The 15175-nt window shown below is 41.8% G+C and overlaps 1 protein-coding gene and 1 long non-coding RNA gene across 4 annotated transcripts in view; one reads left to right on the forward strand and one right to left on the reverse strand.

The window, feature by feature from the left end:
• Positions 1-15175, forward strand: part of lsamp (limbic system associated membrane protein) — a 333574-nt gene that overhangs the window by 190451 nt on the left and 127948 nt on the right. For 2 of the 3 annotated variants that reach the window (XM_061780943.1, XM_061780944.1), the window contains one exon: positions 1994-2072. In XM_061780943.1, coding sequence (XP_061636927.1) covers positions 1994-2072 — 79 coding nt within the window. Of the gene's footprint in view, positions 1-1714; positions 2073-15175 lie in introns of those variants that run through there. The other variant, XM_061780942.1, reaches the window with a different exon arrangement.
• LOC133481806 (uncharacterized) lies at positions 4315-7385 on the reverse strand. The gene is made up of 3 exons (XR_009789617.1): positions 7297-7385; positions 7097-7210; positions 4315-4712 (listed from the first exon to the last, which is right to left on the reverse strand). It is a non-coding gene; the product is annotated as an uncharacterized LOC133481806 (long non-coding RNA).

Consider the following 15175-nt stretch of genomic DNA (forward strand, 5'->3'; position numbering starts at 1 on the left):
TCTTTTTGAAGCTCTCCACAGGTGGTCCTTGGCTCTTGGACAATTCTTCTGATTATTCTTTGCACCCCTCTGTCAGAAATCTTGCAAGGAGCACCTGATCAAGGCAAATTTATGGTGGTATGCAAGCCAAACAATTGCTTATGATCTAATGAGATTTGATTGACCTATAAGGGGCTACACATGCTAACTGGGGTTTTCCTGATTGGAAATTTTAAAGTCTCAAATATTGTGCAATCTGGATAACATTCAGATGAAGCTTTGTTTGATAGTACAGTGTAGTATTTTCCCCAAATGTAAAAGAACAGGATCATTTGAATATTATATATATCATGATGTAATCATGAATGTAATTTAAAGCACAACAACAGAGGAAGGTTCCCCCTGTATGTATGTAATATTAACAATTTAACGAGAATTGTGTTAGTGTGAGAGGTCAGAGGGCTGACAAGAGGATAGGAGTGTGAGTTTTGTGTCCTGAAGTACTTTAGCCTTCTGTCAGAGTATCACGATCTTTACTGCTCCCCCTAAGGCCCTACAGACGTGCAGACTACAACACATTATTCTCTTTACACAGAGGGTGACTCCATGTGCCAGCTGGTGATGGAGGAGGTGAGAATGGACTCAGTGATGACTTATACGCAATCATCATTGTTGGCAGTTCGAACGTTCTACCACAGGACATAGTGTACAACCTTGGAGAGCTTCCTCCCCTTTGTGTTGTACTGCTTCAGCTCAGTTATTCTCCTGCAAGTAGAATGGTGGAGAGGGAAACAAGTAGGTCGGGAGTCAGAAGAAAATAATATATAAATACATCATGCAGATAATGAGACCAAAAGTACTTCAAAGTTTTCGAGGCTGGTTGCATCATACCCCACACCAATTAAATGTTTCTCTTTTTTGGTTATAACTGGATCATTCTCAGTTGCTTTTAATATTTAAAGAATCTCACAATTTACTTTACAACTTCAGAAAGTCTTACATCCTTAAATCCATCCATCTAGCCATCCATCCATCCATACATGCCGTAGCCGCATCGGAAGAAGCAAAAAGAAAAACATTTTCTTCACTCACACTTGGCACAAGGTGCGTTCCATGACCGCTCACACCGTAGGACGTTCAGACAGAAAACAACATGAATGACTACAATATCGAATTGGTAGGTTAATTGAAGACTCTAAATTGTCCGTAGGTGTGAATGCGAGTGCGAATGGTTGTTTGTTTCTATGTGCCCTGCGATTGGCTGGCGACCAGTTCATGGTGCACCCCGCCTCTCGCCCGAACGTAGCTGGGATAGGCTCCACCATGCCCGCCAGGCACGGGGAGAACATGCAAACTCCACACAGGCGGGGCCGGGATTTGAACCCCGGTCCCCAGAACTGTGAGGCAGTTGTCCACTGTGCCGGCTAGTTATCAGTTGTTTTCAGTAATTATCTTCAAACATGTCCAATGTATTTAGAAATAAATCTGTTATTTCATTTCATAGGTACTTTAACAAAATCAAAAAAAGAATAAAAAGCCATGTCATGTGTAACTCAAAAACTCTTGTCCCTTTATTGATTGCCCAGTGCTTGTTCTGTGTGCCACTTAAAGGGACCTCGGTGGGTGCTTTTGTCCTGACAACCAATAGGGAGCATCACAGTAAGGCGCTGGATAAACAGAGAGCGAAAGAGAGAGAGAGCCACAGAGGGGGGTTGGTTGGGGGGGTGGGGGAGATATCACAGCACTTCGGACGCCGAAAGCGTTGCACATTATTGGTCTGTTGTGCAAGGACAACACTGCACATTTTCAACCACAAGTATTTTTACTGGACTGCGTAGGACCCAAGACTGCTGGACAACTACTTCGATTCATTTTGTTTCTTTCCATCTTTTGGATCTATTGCGCGCTGCAGAGCTTTTAAAAAAAAAATACCAAAAAATGCTCGTCGGGCGCAAATCGTGTTGGAGGCAGTTGCAGGCTTCTTTTTTCAGACTGCTATGTCTTCTTCCAACAGGATTCCCCGTCCGGAGTGTGGATATGCAGCGGGCCACCGACAACATCACGGTCCGTCAGGGCGACACAGCCATTATAAGGTAAACAAGGCTCGTTTTATAACTTTGGCAGCATCCCTTCCCCGTACTGATAGGCTGGAAGTGGAATGGAGCGGTGTTGACATTTTGGATGTATAACTTGTCCGAACAACCATCTAACCACCCAATTCGGGGCCAATTCTGACTCGAAGAGTGTCCAAATGGATGTGTTTTGTGCTAATGTGTTCGTGTTGTCAGAGAATTATTCGGTCGGAGATGCGTTTTATTTCGTCACGGCACACAAGCCTCGTATCATTCATTGTACAATAAAGCAAAGTGCGCCTCTGAGATGCACAGCAAGGCAAGCTATGTATTGCAATCTTTATTTACTGTGGGTGGTTAACAAACAACGCACCGGCAATTTTGAATGAATCTGGGACATGAAGTCGAAACTTCATTTTATTCACATCTAGTATTTGCATTATTAAGCTGTCTTCAAATTCATATTGTTTGTTACATGGAGTCATTTTTTTGTTTGTTTTGTCACTGTAATACCCTGGCATCCCTTGCACCCCCCATAATCGCATCCTAGACAATGCAAGCTGTCAACACTACTGGGCAGATGTCAGTGGCCACGTGATGTAAACCATGGGTTTGGGCAGAGTATGAATAATGAGTTTTTTGTTTGTTTTGTTTTTTTTCTTTTGGCACTTTGCAGCCCCTTCCTGCAGACCTCCTTAACTACCCACCACATGACACGCCTTTGCTGCTTTACTATAATTGTATTCGGAACTGATATGTGCAGGAAATGTGCTGACAGTGGAGTGCAGTGATGGGACACACATTTTATTTTATGTTTTAAAATGATTATAATTATTATTATCTTATCTATTATATATTATCATTATATTTTATGACCTGAAAATCTAGGAAGTTGGTTGACATGATGATTAGGAGAAAGTTAGATATATTGTTGCCCTGCGATTGGCTGGCAACCAGTTCAGGGTGTGCCCCACCTCCTGCCCAATGATAGCTGGGATAGGCTCCAGCACTCCCGCGACCCTTGTAAGAATAAGCGGCTCAGAAAAAGGATGGATGGATGGATAGCTATATTGTGCGTCCAGGAGAGCAGGTGGAAAGGCAGTAAGGCTAGAAGTTTACGGGCAGGGTTCAAATTATTTTACCATGGTGTGGATGGGAAGAGAAATGGGAGTAGGGGTTATTTTAAAGGAAGAGTTAGCTAAGAATGTCTTGGGGGTGAAAAGGGTGTCAGATCGAGTGATGAGGCTGAAACTTGAAATTGAGGGTGTTATGTATAATATAATTTGTGGCTATGCCCCACAGGTAGGATGTGACCAAGGTGAAAGAGAAATTCTGGAAGGAACTAGACCAGGGGTGTCACACTTATTTTGGTTCGCGGGCCACATTCCCCCCCATTCATGTCAGGTGGGCCGGACCAGTACAGTAATTTCCCAACATTTATAAATGATGACAATTCAAATTCTTTTTTTTTTGGGGGGGTGAAAATAATTACAAGTACATTTGGAAAATATTAACTTTTATTGACGCTTGCTGCAAATCTTGTTTAAAATGATATGAGCAAGATGAAATTTCTTAAGAAAACTGAGTGTAATTTATAGATCACAGTAGATCTATAAACTGTATGTATATACTCTGCACGCACCTTTTGTACAACAAGTTATGATTAAGATTTTTTTTAATCGATTTAAAATCATCAATTTCCACATTTATCTGGAAATCTTGTCAACCTCAACTGATTAATCACACCATACAAACTAGAGTTGGAACTTCTCAGAATGAGGGTACAGTTATTGCCCTGCCTTGTAAATGTATACATAAAAATACATACAAGTTGTGGCAGTTAATGAAAATTTTAAATGGTTCCACCAAAGCAACCTCTTTTTAACAGAAGCCGGTTACTGATAATTTGCAATTTCCAGTTTCTTAAAATATTTCTATAGTACCAGTATTCATTTTCACAGAACTGTATTCTTCACAGTGCACAGCATCTGAAGTAAGCTTACTTTGCTCCAGTCTTTTAGCCTTCTGTGAAAAGACAATACAAAGCATGTCCTCATTATAGTTTGTAGCTTAAATGTACGGTCTTGACATGAAGCAGATTGAAAGAGGAATAAAAAAACGACAATGAAGACAAAATACATGTACTGGTATTAGCTATGTGCAGTAAGTGCAAAATAGAAACTTAAATCTAGCTGCTAAAATAATTGTCACCCAAGGAGCGTGCCATAAAAAGCAGAAAACCCAAACAGTAAATCTATATGAGGTTAGCATTGGTCTGCACAAACAATTAGCAAGCCCTCTCCAACTGTTAGCATAGTAGCCTACATCTCACTAAAGATGTGACTTTCAGATTTTCCCCGTCAGGGGTCGCCACAACAGCGAGTCACTCGCATGATTTGTTTGGAACAGCTTTTACGCCGGACTGATGCAACCCAGCCATTTTTACCCAGGCTTTAATAAATCCATGTACCTAGTAACTTCACAAACTTGTTTGTAACTACACATTTTCATATGAAATTACTTAATAAACCGTATATGATATGATACATACAGGCGTTGCTTCTGAAGGAGCACACTAAGTCTCTTACTGCATCTGGATTGGAAGCCCGCCGTTCTCTTTGTCTCTCAGCTGCGTGTACACGACTCACAACACTTCCGGTTCTATGGTGAAAATAAAATAAAAATAAAAATATGAGTTTCAAAATAAGAATCTGTATGTACAAATGAACTAAAACTTGCCTGACAAGAAGAACAACCCCTGCAGGCTAGATTGGACCGCCTGACGGGCCGGTTCCTGCCCACGGGCCGTACGTTTGACACCACGGAGCTCGACAAGGTTGTTCTGAGCATCCCAGACAGAAAGAGAGTCGTGGATGGTGCAGATTATAATGGACGTGGTGGTGAAGGAAACAAGGGTGATGAAGAAGTGATGGGTACATTTGGCATCCAGGAAAAGAACTTGGAGGGACAGATGGTGGTAGACTTTGCAAAAAGGATAGAAATGGCTGTAGTGAACACTTTCTTCCAGAAGAGGCAGGAACATAGAGTGACCTACAACAGCGGAGGTAGAAGCATGCAGGTAGATTACATCTTCTGCAGACGATGTAATTTGAAGGAGGTTACTGACTGTAAGGTAGTGATAGGTTGGAGTGTGGCTAGAAAGCATAGGATTGTGGTATGTAAGATGACTCTGGTCCTGGAGAGTAAGATGAAGAAGACAAAGGCAGAGAAGAGAACCATGTGGTGGAAGCTGAAAAAGGAAGAGCGTTGTGTGGCTTTTCGAGAAGAGGTGAGACAGGCTCTTGGTGGACAGGGGGACCTTCCAGAAGACTGGACCACTACAGCCAACGTGATGGAAAAGACAGGCAGGAGAGTACTTGGTGTATCTTCAGGTAGGAAAGGGAAGGAGACTTGGGGGTGGAACCTCAAAGTACAGGAAATCATACAAGGAAATTGGTTAGCTAAGAAGAAGTGGGACACTGAAAGGACAGAGGAGAGGAGACAAGCAAACGTGGAGATGCGATGTCGGGCGAAGGTAGATGTGGCAAAGGCTAAACAAGAGGTATATGATGACATGCATGCCAGGTTGAACACCAAAGAAGGAGAGAAAGATATATACAGGTTAGCCAGACAGAGGGATAGAGATGGGAAGGATATGCAGCAGGTTAGGGTGATTAAGGATAGAAATGGAAATGTGTTGACTGGTGCCAGTAGTGTGCTAGATAGATGGAAAGAAGTCGATGAATGAGGAAAACGAAAGAGAAGGAAGAGTGGCAGAGGCAAGTGTGGTGGACCAGGAAATAGCAGGGATTAGTAAGTAAGTTAGAAAAACACTAAAGAGGATGAAAAATGGAAAGGCAGTTTGCCCGTACTGAATTGCACCTAAATTGCCCGTAGGTGTGCATGTGAGTGTGAATGGTTGTTTGTTTGTATGTGCCCTGCGATTGGTTGGCAACCAGTACAGGGTGTACCCCGCCTCCTGCCCGATGATAGCTGGGATAGGCTCCAGCACGCCTGCGACCCTTGTGAGGAGAAGCGGCTAAGAAAATGGATGGATGGACAACGTCCCAACTTCATTGTAATTGGGGTTGTAGTAGTGTTTCCCTAATGCATCCAAATGTTGCTAAGTTTGACTGTCACTCATCTTGACAACCTCAGTTTTTTTCAGGCTGCTCCCCCCACCCCTCCCATACTTGTAACTTGCATGGACTGCCCAGTCATATGGACAAAAAATGATCTAGTGGAGAAACGTGAAATACAGCTCTGCTGCATAGCACACAGTTTTGTCCATTCCCCATTCACAATAAATGGCAGTTTGCCATCAAAAGAAGTTTGACGTACAATAAACCAAATAGTTTATTATACTCCTTAGTTTCTACAATACAGGCATTTTATTTCTTTCTTTCATATAATTTTTAATTGGCCACATGAGGTTTCACAGGGATTGCCTCTTTATTAATTCAGTGCATACAGGAACGGATCCTGGCTACATTTTACATATAAATAAGATAATTAGAAATACACAATAGAGTGGGATGTATTATGGACATTTTACTTTTTTGTTATTTATATACAAATAGTTGGATTGCTGAAGTTTCTGCCCACAGTGTGAAATCAAGCAACCATGTTTTGGCAATTCATTTCCGCTCTGAATGCTGTGGGGTAAACATCTGATGCTGAGAGAGTCTCGAGAATTCTTCAACAAACTCACAAAAGTCACTCGATTTGTTGCTAATTGCTTTTGGAAAAATAGTTGCTCGAGGCGTAAATTGCATTAAGCTGTCAACATCTCCTAGTCCTCGTTTTGTGACGCTATCTCCAACCCCAGTTATCATGGGAGCCGTACTCGGCATTTGCATGAGACAGAGCGGTCCCCCAAAACAGTGACTTTAACCAGAGTGTGACAAGTAGATGTTAATTGTGCCGTAATCCTTTGTGTATTTTGACAAAAAAATGTAAAATACCTTTTTTAGACACCTGCAAACTGTTTCAAATTGTGAATTAATTGCATAACTGTCAATGAAAATATGTGTCATTTCATTTACCATTCCCCATTAGGCGTGACATTGAAGTATGTATCTACTCCAATAACGAAACGACGCTTCTTATTGATGTCCACAATGGCTTTACTGCTCTTCAGATATGGAACAACGTGAAAACTAGTAACAAAAAAGTATATAAACAAACACATAAATTACAATCATTTATTTGACACAAGTGCCCAATAAACAAAAGATTTACATACCTTGTGCGCCTTGTAAACAAGCAGTAGATCAATCAAAGTTCACAAAAGTCCCCCACACGATCATACTCCCCTGGTTCTGTTGATCTCTCACTCTGTCGGATGTCACATGACATCCGACAGACGTGACCCGAACAGGAAGTGATTTTTCACCAAGTATTCTCTAAATAAAACATTCCAACAAGATTTGACAGAAAACCATGACTATATATATATATATATATATATATATATATATATATATATAATATAAATATAAATGCACATAAAATAATTCTAATTAAACAGAGAATACAGACTTTCTGTTGTCATGGCAACCCAGAGAACAGTATTATGAGTGTCAGCTACAGAAGTTAATACAAAGGACCACTTGACATTTTATTCAGGAAGTGGATGAAAAACTGTAAATGATAATAAAGAGAATCAAAGCAAGAAAGAAAATGAGTTGTTGTGACAGTGATTTGTGGATTTTGCTGCATTAAGCCATTAAAGAAGTGCAAAATGAAATAATGTTTTAAATTAATCTTTTCCCTCGTCCACATCAGGATTATGGTTGTCCTCAGAGGTTTGTTTGTATTTGTAAGACTGGATACGTTTACTCATCATATTACGCATCATTCCAATTGCATTTGATTATTGGTTTTAGTAATGCCCTGCGATTGACTAGCGGCCAGTCCATAGTATACCCCACCTCTTGTCCAAATTCAGATGACATAAGCTCTAGCTCCCCCATCAAATACGAACTCTGGTGGGAAGCCGGCATATTGCTTGCGTAAACGATGACGTCACCGCACATTTTCATCAAGACAGAGCGTAACCCGACACATTCGCATTCATGGTTTACATGATGAAAATTTACTTCTGATCAGTCTAGGAAAAGAAACATTCCACCACTGCAAAAACACATTAAATTCCATCCGCATTTGGTCTGTTAATTCCAGCTGAGGTGTTTATATGGCACGTTTTCATTATGGAGAATTGTGTAGTCTGTTCCGAGTGTTTCCAGGTTGCCTGGCAATGGGCAGTAGAGAGCGGCGTTAACATAAGAGCCGCATAAAGCCGATCAAAGAGCCGCATGCGGATCGCGAGCCACGGGTTTGCCAGGGCTGATTTAACTAATCGTGGCATTATTTAATGTGTCACTGTACATGTGTATGAGTAATGAGCAAAATGTATTGTAAAACTGAATTATATTTAATGGTACCAGGAACCATGGATATGCCCATGCAAATGTTTCTCAATTTTTGTCACAAAAGTGACAGCTAACACTTTTTTCATATTTTTGTATGCATATGGCATTTTTTACATTTTTTGCCTCAAACTGTAAATCAGCTTCAGATGTAAAGATTAAGCTATTCTTAACCTCTGAACTCGCTTCCCAAGCACGCTATCAATAGGTTAATCTGACAATGAAGATTGCTTTAGAGAGCAGCCGCTATGCACAGCTTGCACTGATTAACATTTTCACACATACGTCATGTGCTTTCTATGGCCCGCTATTGAATACAGTATATGAGGATTATGTAACTATTTGAACGAAGTGGTGTTGACTGATTCCAAAGATTACTGAAGGTCCTCTACGTATTTCTCTACAAGCTGCTTTAACATTCTGATCATTTGAATCTGCCTATCGTGACATCTGACTCCCGATAGCATGGGCCCTTACCTTATCATTTTTAATCTAGGGAGGGACATAACAGCAGTTGTTTTCACACAGTTTCAAGATGTGGGTAACGTCAAACTCTCCATTCTTCACAGCACCTTTATTGCATCTTGGCCTATTGTTTTAAAGAGGACGTGATGAAAATGTGACTTTTAAATTGCTTTTATACAAATAGTTTGGTATCTGGAGTGTCTGCCTACCCACCAAGTGTCAAATGAATCAACCTAGTAAATCTTTTATTAGCTGCCCATTTTCAAAATAGTGTTTGCAAGTGAGCTATTCGGAATTTCGCCCGATTGTGAGGTAGCTATATGGCTAATTAACATAATACTGCCCCCACACCGAGTTTCCCATGACTAGGCAGCTGGAATGGCCATAGAGCCGCCATTTCCAAGCAACAGCTGGAGTCCAGCCGTGGGAAAACACAGGGAATAGCTTCAGTGTTAGCACAGATTAGGATTTGCAAACAGCGTTACCAGCCTTAGCACAAACTGTACTCAAATATTCAGAGAATTTGTCGATGTGGAGGTAGGAGGTATTTGTGCTTGTCAATGTGTCCACTGCATGCGCTATCTGTGCAGATCTGCTCCACTAATTGATAAGTGTGATTTGGTGGTTTGGTGATGAAGTGCTGACATCACGAGTGAAAATTAGGCTTTTACTTATGCAGGTTTGCTTTTGTTTTCAGACTCTGAGCTGTTTCAGAACAAGTAGCCACTCGCCTATTCACAACATGCTAGCTCCACCCCTGGTCATCATGGTAACAAAACCTCTACTGGGCGTTGTAAATACGGGCAGAGTGAACAGCGGCTCGATTGCATGAGACAGAAAAGCCCCCACGGCCTCAAAACTAAGTGATTTCAACTGATATGATATAAGTGGATGTTCCTTTGAGTTTGTGCACTGGAGAATGTCAGAGACGTTTTCTTAAAACACCTGGGAACTAGGAGTGGGTGATATGGGCAAATAAAAATATCTCAAGATATATTTTTTTAATTTTACGATAACGATAATTTGACGACATCCTATAAAAAATTGTGTAAATCTCTACTTGCTCGAGTATAAAGGCAAACTATGCAAGGGACACCCGTAGTGACGTCAGCGAGTATAAAGAAGCCTTTAGTCTCCTGATGTCATGATGTCATGCGAATCCTCGACGGGGGGTGTATATATATATATATATATATATATATATATATATATATATATACACACACACACACACACACACACACACACACATGTAATTTTTTTTCTTAGTTTTTTTTTCTTCAAACTATCTGTGCTTGGGGACCACTGTACTAAGGCATTCAATTCTGCCTTGGATGAAATTTCTGTGCTTTTTAAAAAGTATACCCATTCGTGTCAGATAGAGAGAGATGACTCTGAAGCTGTGCTTTGCATCAGGACATGCATCAAAACCTTCCTCAGATATTATCTTTTTATTTTTTTTTTATTTTTATTTTTTTTTGGATAGTGAGATTGGTTGGATGGGATGTTAAATACAGGTGTAGATTTTACTTACAGTAATAAATTTGCAGTGGTAACTGAGACTCACTAAGGCCAGAGAAAGTAATGAGTAGTGAGAGTATTAGCAGTGGATATTGATATCACTGCGTTTGATTATTACAGCACGTTATGGTCTTAGAAATTCACACTTTCAGAGTTCTAGCGTTTTCTGAGTACATTTTAAATCAAATCAAAATATTTCCAATTAGGTACACCTGCAATACAAAATTAGATACAAAAATAGTGCCTTTTTAGTCATTCAAAAAACATGATTGATATGATTAGCACAATTGTATTGATTGTGCGAAGTTCCATCCTGTTTCAAACGCTCCACCATCATTCCAGTCCCCGAGAAACCTGCAATCTCGGGTCTGAATGACTACAGGCCTGTCGCCTTGACATCTGTGGTCATGAAGTCCTTTGAACGTCTCGTGCTGGACCACCTCAAGAGTGTCACAGGTCCCCTGCTGGACCCCCTGCAGTTTGCCTACCAAGCGAACAGGTCTGCGGATGATGCAGTCAACATGGGACTGCACTTCATCCTAGAACACCTCGACAGTGCAGGGACCTACGCGAGGATCCTGTTCGTGGACTTCAGCTCAGCGTTCAACACCATCATCCCTGAACTCCTTTCATCCAAGCTTCTCCAGCTCAGCGTCTCACCTGCCATCTGCCAGTGGATTTACAGCTTTCAGACGGGCAGGACACAGCAGGTCAGACTGGGGGAGGCCACCTCATCCACACGCAGCATCAGCACTGGGGCGCCCCAAGGTTGTGTCCTCGCTCCGCTGCTCTTCTCTCTCTACACGAACGACTGCACCTCAGCGAACCCGACTGTCAAACTCCTGAAGTTTGCAGATGACACCACTGTCATCGGCCTCATCAAGGACGGTGACGAGTCTGCATATCGACAGGAAGCGGAGCGGCTGGAGCTGTGGTGCGGCCGACACAACCTGGAGCTGAACACGCTCAAGACTGTAGAGATGATCGTGGACTTCAGGAGGCATCCATCGCCACAGCTCCCCCTCACGTTGTCCAGCTGCCTTGTGTCAACCGTCGAGACCTTCAAGTTCCTGGGAATTACAATCTCTCAGGACGAGTGGGCGACCAACATCAACTCCGTCCTCAAAAAGGCCCAGCAGAGGATGTACTTCCTGCGGCTTCTGAGAAAGCACGGCCTGCCACCGGAGCTGCTGAGACAGTTCTACACAGCGGTCATCGAATCAGTCCTGTGTTCTTCAATCACAGTCTGGTTTGGTGCTGCTACAAAAAAGGACAAACTCCGACTGCAACGGACAATCAAAACTGCTGAAAGGATTGTCGGTACCCCCCTACCCACCATTGAGGACTTGCACGCTGCCAGAACTAAGACAAGGGCAGGCAAAATCCTCTCGGACCCTCCGCACCCCGGTCACCAGCTCTTCCAGCTCCTTCCCTCAGGTAGGCGCTACCGATCAATGCAAACTAGAACTAGTAGACATTCCAACAGCTTCTTCCCTCTTGCGATCAACTTCTTAAACAGCTAACCTATAATTCCATTACAACAAGCTGGCAATTTTTTGACTTGAGTTCGTTGTCACATTTCTGTGGGGCCAATTATGTATTACTCGTGCACTCACTGTAGTTGTCTCGCCATGCTGCACTATTTGCATATACTGGCCACTCATGCCAGAGTAGCATCTGCTCCTTTGCACACTGATTGAGGAGTATCTGTAACATTTGCACAACCAACATTGTCCCAGATTATCGCACTACTCGTCACTTTAAACCGCATACACTCCTTGAAGTCTCAGCGCCCCTTACACAATGGTCATTGCACCGGTCTATTGCAATATTAGTCAATCGAACTGCTCTAAGTGCTAGAGGACTCTGCATCTTTTTGCACAATTGTTTTTTGTCAATGTCTGTATGTCTCCAAAGTGTTCTGGAAATTGACTGTCTGTTGTACTAGAGCGGCTCCAACTACCGGAGACAAATTCCTTGTGTGTTTTGGACATACTTGGCAAATAAAGATGATTCTGATTCTGATTAAACAAATTCATTCATTAACATAATGATTTACGTATGAATTGAGTATGTATGCACATGCACTGTATCATACTGAGGTTTTCCCAATATTTAGCACTTCTCATATAGCAAAAACAATTAGAAAAGTATTTCAGTAGGCTGTAGAAATACTCTCACTGTGTCAATAAAAGTGAATTATTATCTTTGTAAGTCAATAATCATTTATATGATGTTTGCACTTGATCTCATCTCATTTTGGAGTAAATAACATTTCTTTGTCTGCATCTCTCTCTCTCTCTCTCTCTATGTGTGTCTCTGTCTCTCTTTCTCTTTTTTAAGGGGGGGGGGGGTGTTATAGCTAAATGGATGGATGGATGAAATGTCCATCAATTCTACTTTGACACAGAGCGTACTGATATAAGAAAATGGGGATAATGGCAAGGATCAAGTGCAAATAAATTTCATTGTCGCAGAGTATGCGCCCATCAAGACTTGTAGAAACAGATGAATAGCAATGGTGGTTTGGGGTGGGAGGAACCAGGGTAGGACACAGTATTAGTTCAATCAGCACAATAATCCCTTCTATTCCATCCCAGGCCAACGTAGGATTTTCAAATCAATTTCATTTTCGCTCATCCCACAGTGTGCGTGCTGAGTGGCTGCCAGTGGAGTTATTATCGTTTTGTCCCAATTTTGTTTTGGGACATAGCTTTAACGAGTGGCGAGTGCTCAGGGATGTGTTTTTGTGTGAATAATTTGCTAATCCTGCAAAGTTTAGTGATGTCTTTTCAAAAAGTTGTGAGTCTTCAGAGGTTCCAAATAATTCTACTTCTACTACTGACTTTGGTCAGTTGGATCTGAGTTATGCCTTCTACAGACCAAAGAATTCAAAGCTCTCCTCCCAAAGTGTACAGTCCAAGACTTACTGTACAGTGGGCTCCATGAGCCTTTCAAAAGATCCCATGCTTTCATCATGTTTTGATGTGAATGTTCATTTTCAAGTCACTGATGGTGTAGTGGTACACTCGCCTGACTTTGGTGCAGGCAGCGTGGGTTCAGTTCCCACTCAGTGACATTGTGAATGTGAGTGCGAATGGTTGTCCGTGTCTGTATGTGTCCTGCGACTGACTGGTGACCAGTTCAGGGTGTAGTCCGCCTTTCGCCCGAAGTCAGCTGGGATAGGCTCCAGCGTCCTGTGACCCTAACCAGGATAAGCGGTGTTGAAAATGGATGGATGGATGTTCATTTTCAAAGAAACACACCGTGTGCTTTCATTCATCCATCCATTTTCTGAGCCGCTTCTCCTCACTAGGGTCGGGGGCGTGCTGGAGCCTATCCCAACGTTTTTTCAATGAATAACTCAATAAAGGAACCTAGACCTGAATTTTTGAACACAACTGAATATCAAAACATCACTGTTACCTAAAAGCAAATGCACTCCACTTCTGTCTTTTATTGTGCAAGCAAGACACTAAGTGCATACAGAGTATTTCAACTGCTCAGCAAATTCCAGTCACTGCCTACCTACAGACAGTGGCAGTGGAGTGGAAGAGTATACTCAATGTGCAGAAAACCACAAACATAAAAGTATTACAAGGCAAGGGAGTCCACATGTTGTCTGGTGTAAAAATAAATTTGATTAATAGGAAAATTTGATTAATAGGCAAAGGTCTTAGAAAGAGGTCTTTTAAAACAACCTTAATAACAGTATTACAAATGATTGATTCAGTTCAGGTGTTCTCATTAGGTTGATGGTCATCCCAGGTCAAAGTTTGTGGATGTGTGGTGACTGGGCCAATTAAAGTTGGTGAGTTTGGCATTTTGGTTGGATTTGGGAGATGATTTAGGGTTGATACCAACGCAGTGCATTGAACATACGGTTTAAACTGTGTAAGCTGATGGCTTTGATGGATGAACATCAAAGGTCTGGATGTCAGATGCCAAGCCTTAGAAATCGAGATCATCTTAGCATATTATCTACTGATGGTTGGAGGACGGGTAGAAAATTCAACATGAGCTCCAACAATACGAGGTAGAACCATGAAAAGCGCAATGCATTGTTTCAATCCAGTATATGCAGAATGTCACCAAACCCGGAAAACATGTTACTGGACTTCCTGTGTATGCTGCGCTAATAAGCATGACATAGTGATGACATAGTTTGTCGCCAAATCTTTATTAAGATTGTGTTTTCTTAATGTCTGGTGTCTTCGGACAAATGTTATGTATATGTGCAGTGATCCCTCGTTTTCCGCGGTTAATGGGTACCACAACCCCCCGCAAAAGGTGAAAAACCGCAAAGTAGGATTTTCCCCCGCCCAGGAATTTTGTATGTGGGTACCAGAATGTTAAAATATGTAAACAGTATTTATACTTTACATATTTGAGTCAAAGATTACAACAGTACATGTATTTACTTTAATATTTAATTATAAAACCTTATACAGTAATTAACATTCATCAACATTGCCTTCTGAGAGAGGCGAAAAGGCTTGCGTTGGTGGCGGAGGAGAGGCTCTCACTTGACTCGGAGAGGCTTTAGGTTCACTCGGAGACTCTTTTGCTGGAGGCGCTGATGGCGTAGCTGGGGTTTTACCTTGGAGAAAAACATGGTGATGGGTAGTTGTTGTCTTTGTTTTTTCTTTTGCTTCAAACTTCCCCTGTACAAGGACATAACCCCGTCTCTTATTATGCGGAGTTACC

Source organism: Phyllopteryx taeniolatus, chromosome 8 (assembly GCF_024500385.1).
Source record: "Phyllopteryx taeniolatus isolate TA_2022b chromosome 8, UOR_Ptae_1.2, whole genome shotgun sequence".
Taxonomy (NCBI): Eukaryota; Metazoa; Chordata; class Actinopteri; order Syngnathiformes; family Syngnathidae; genus Phyllopteryx; species Phyllopteryx taeniolatus.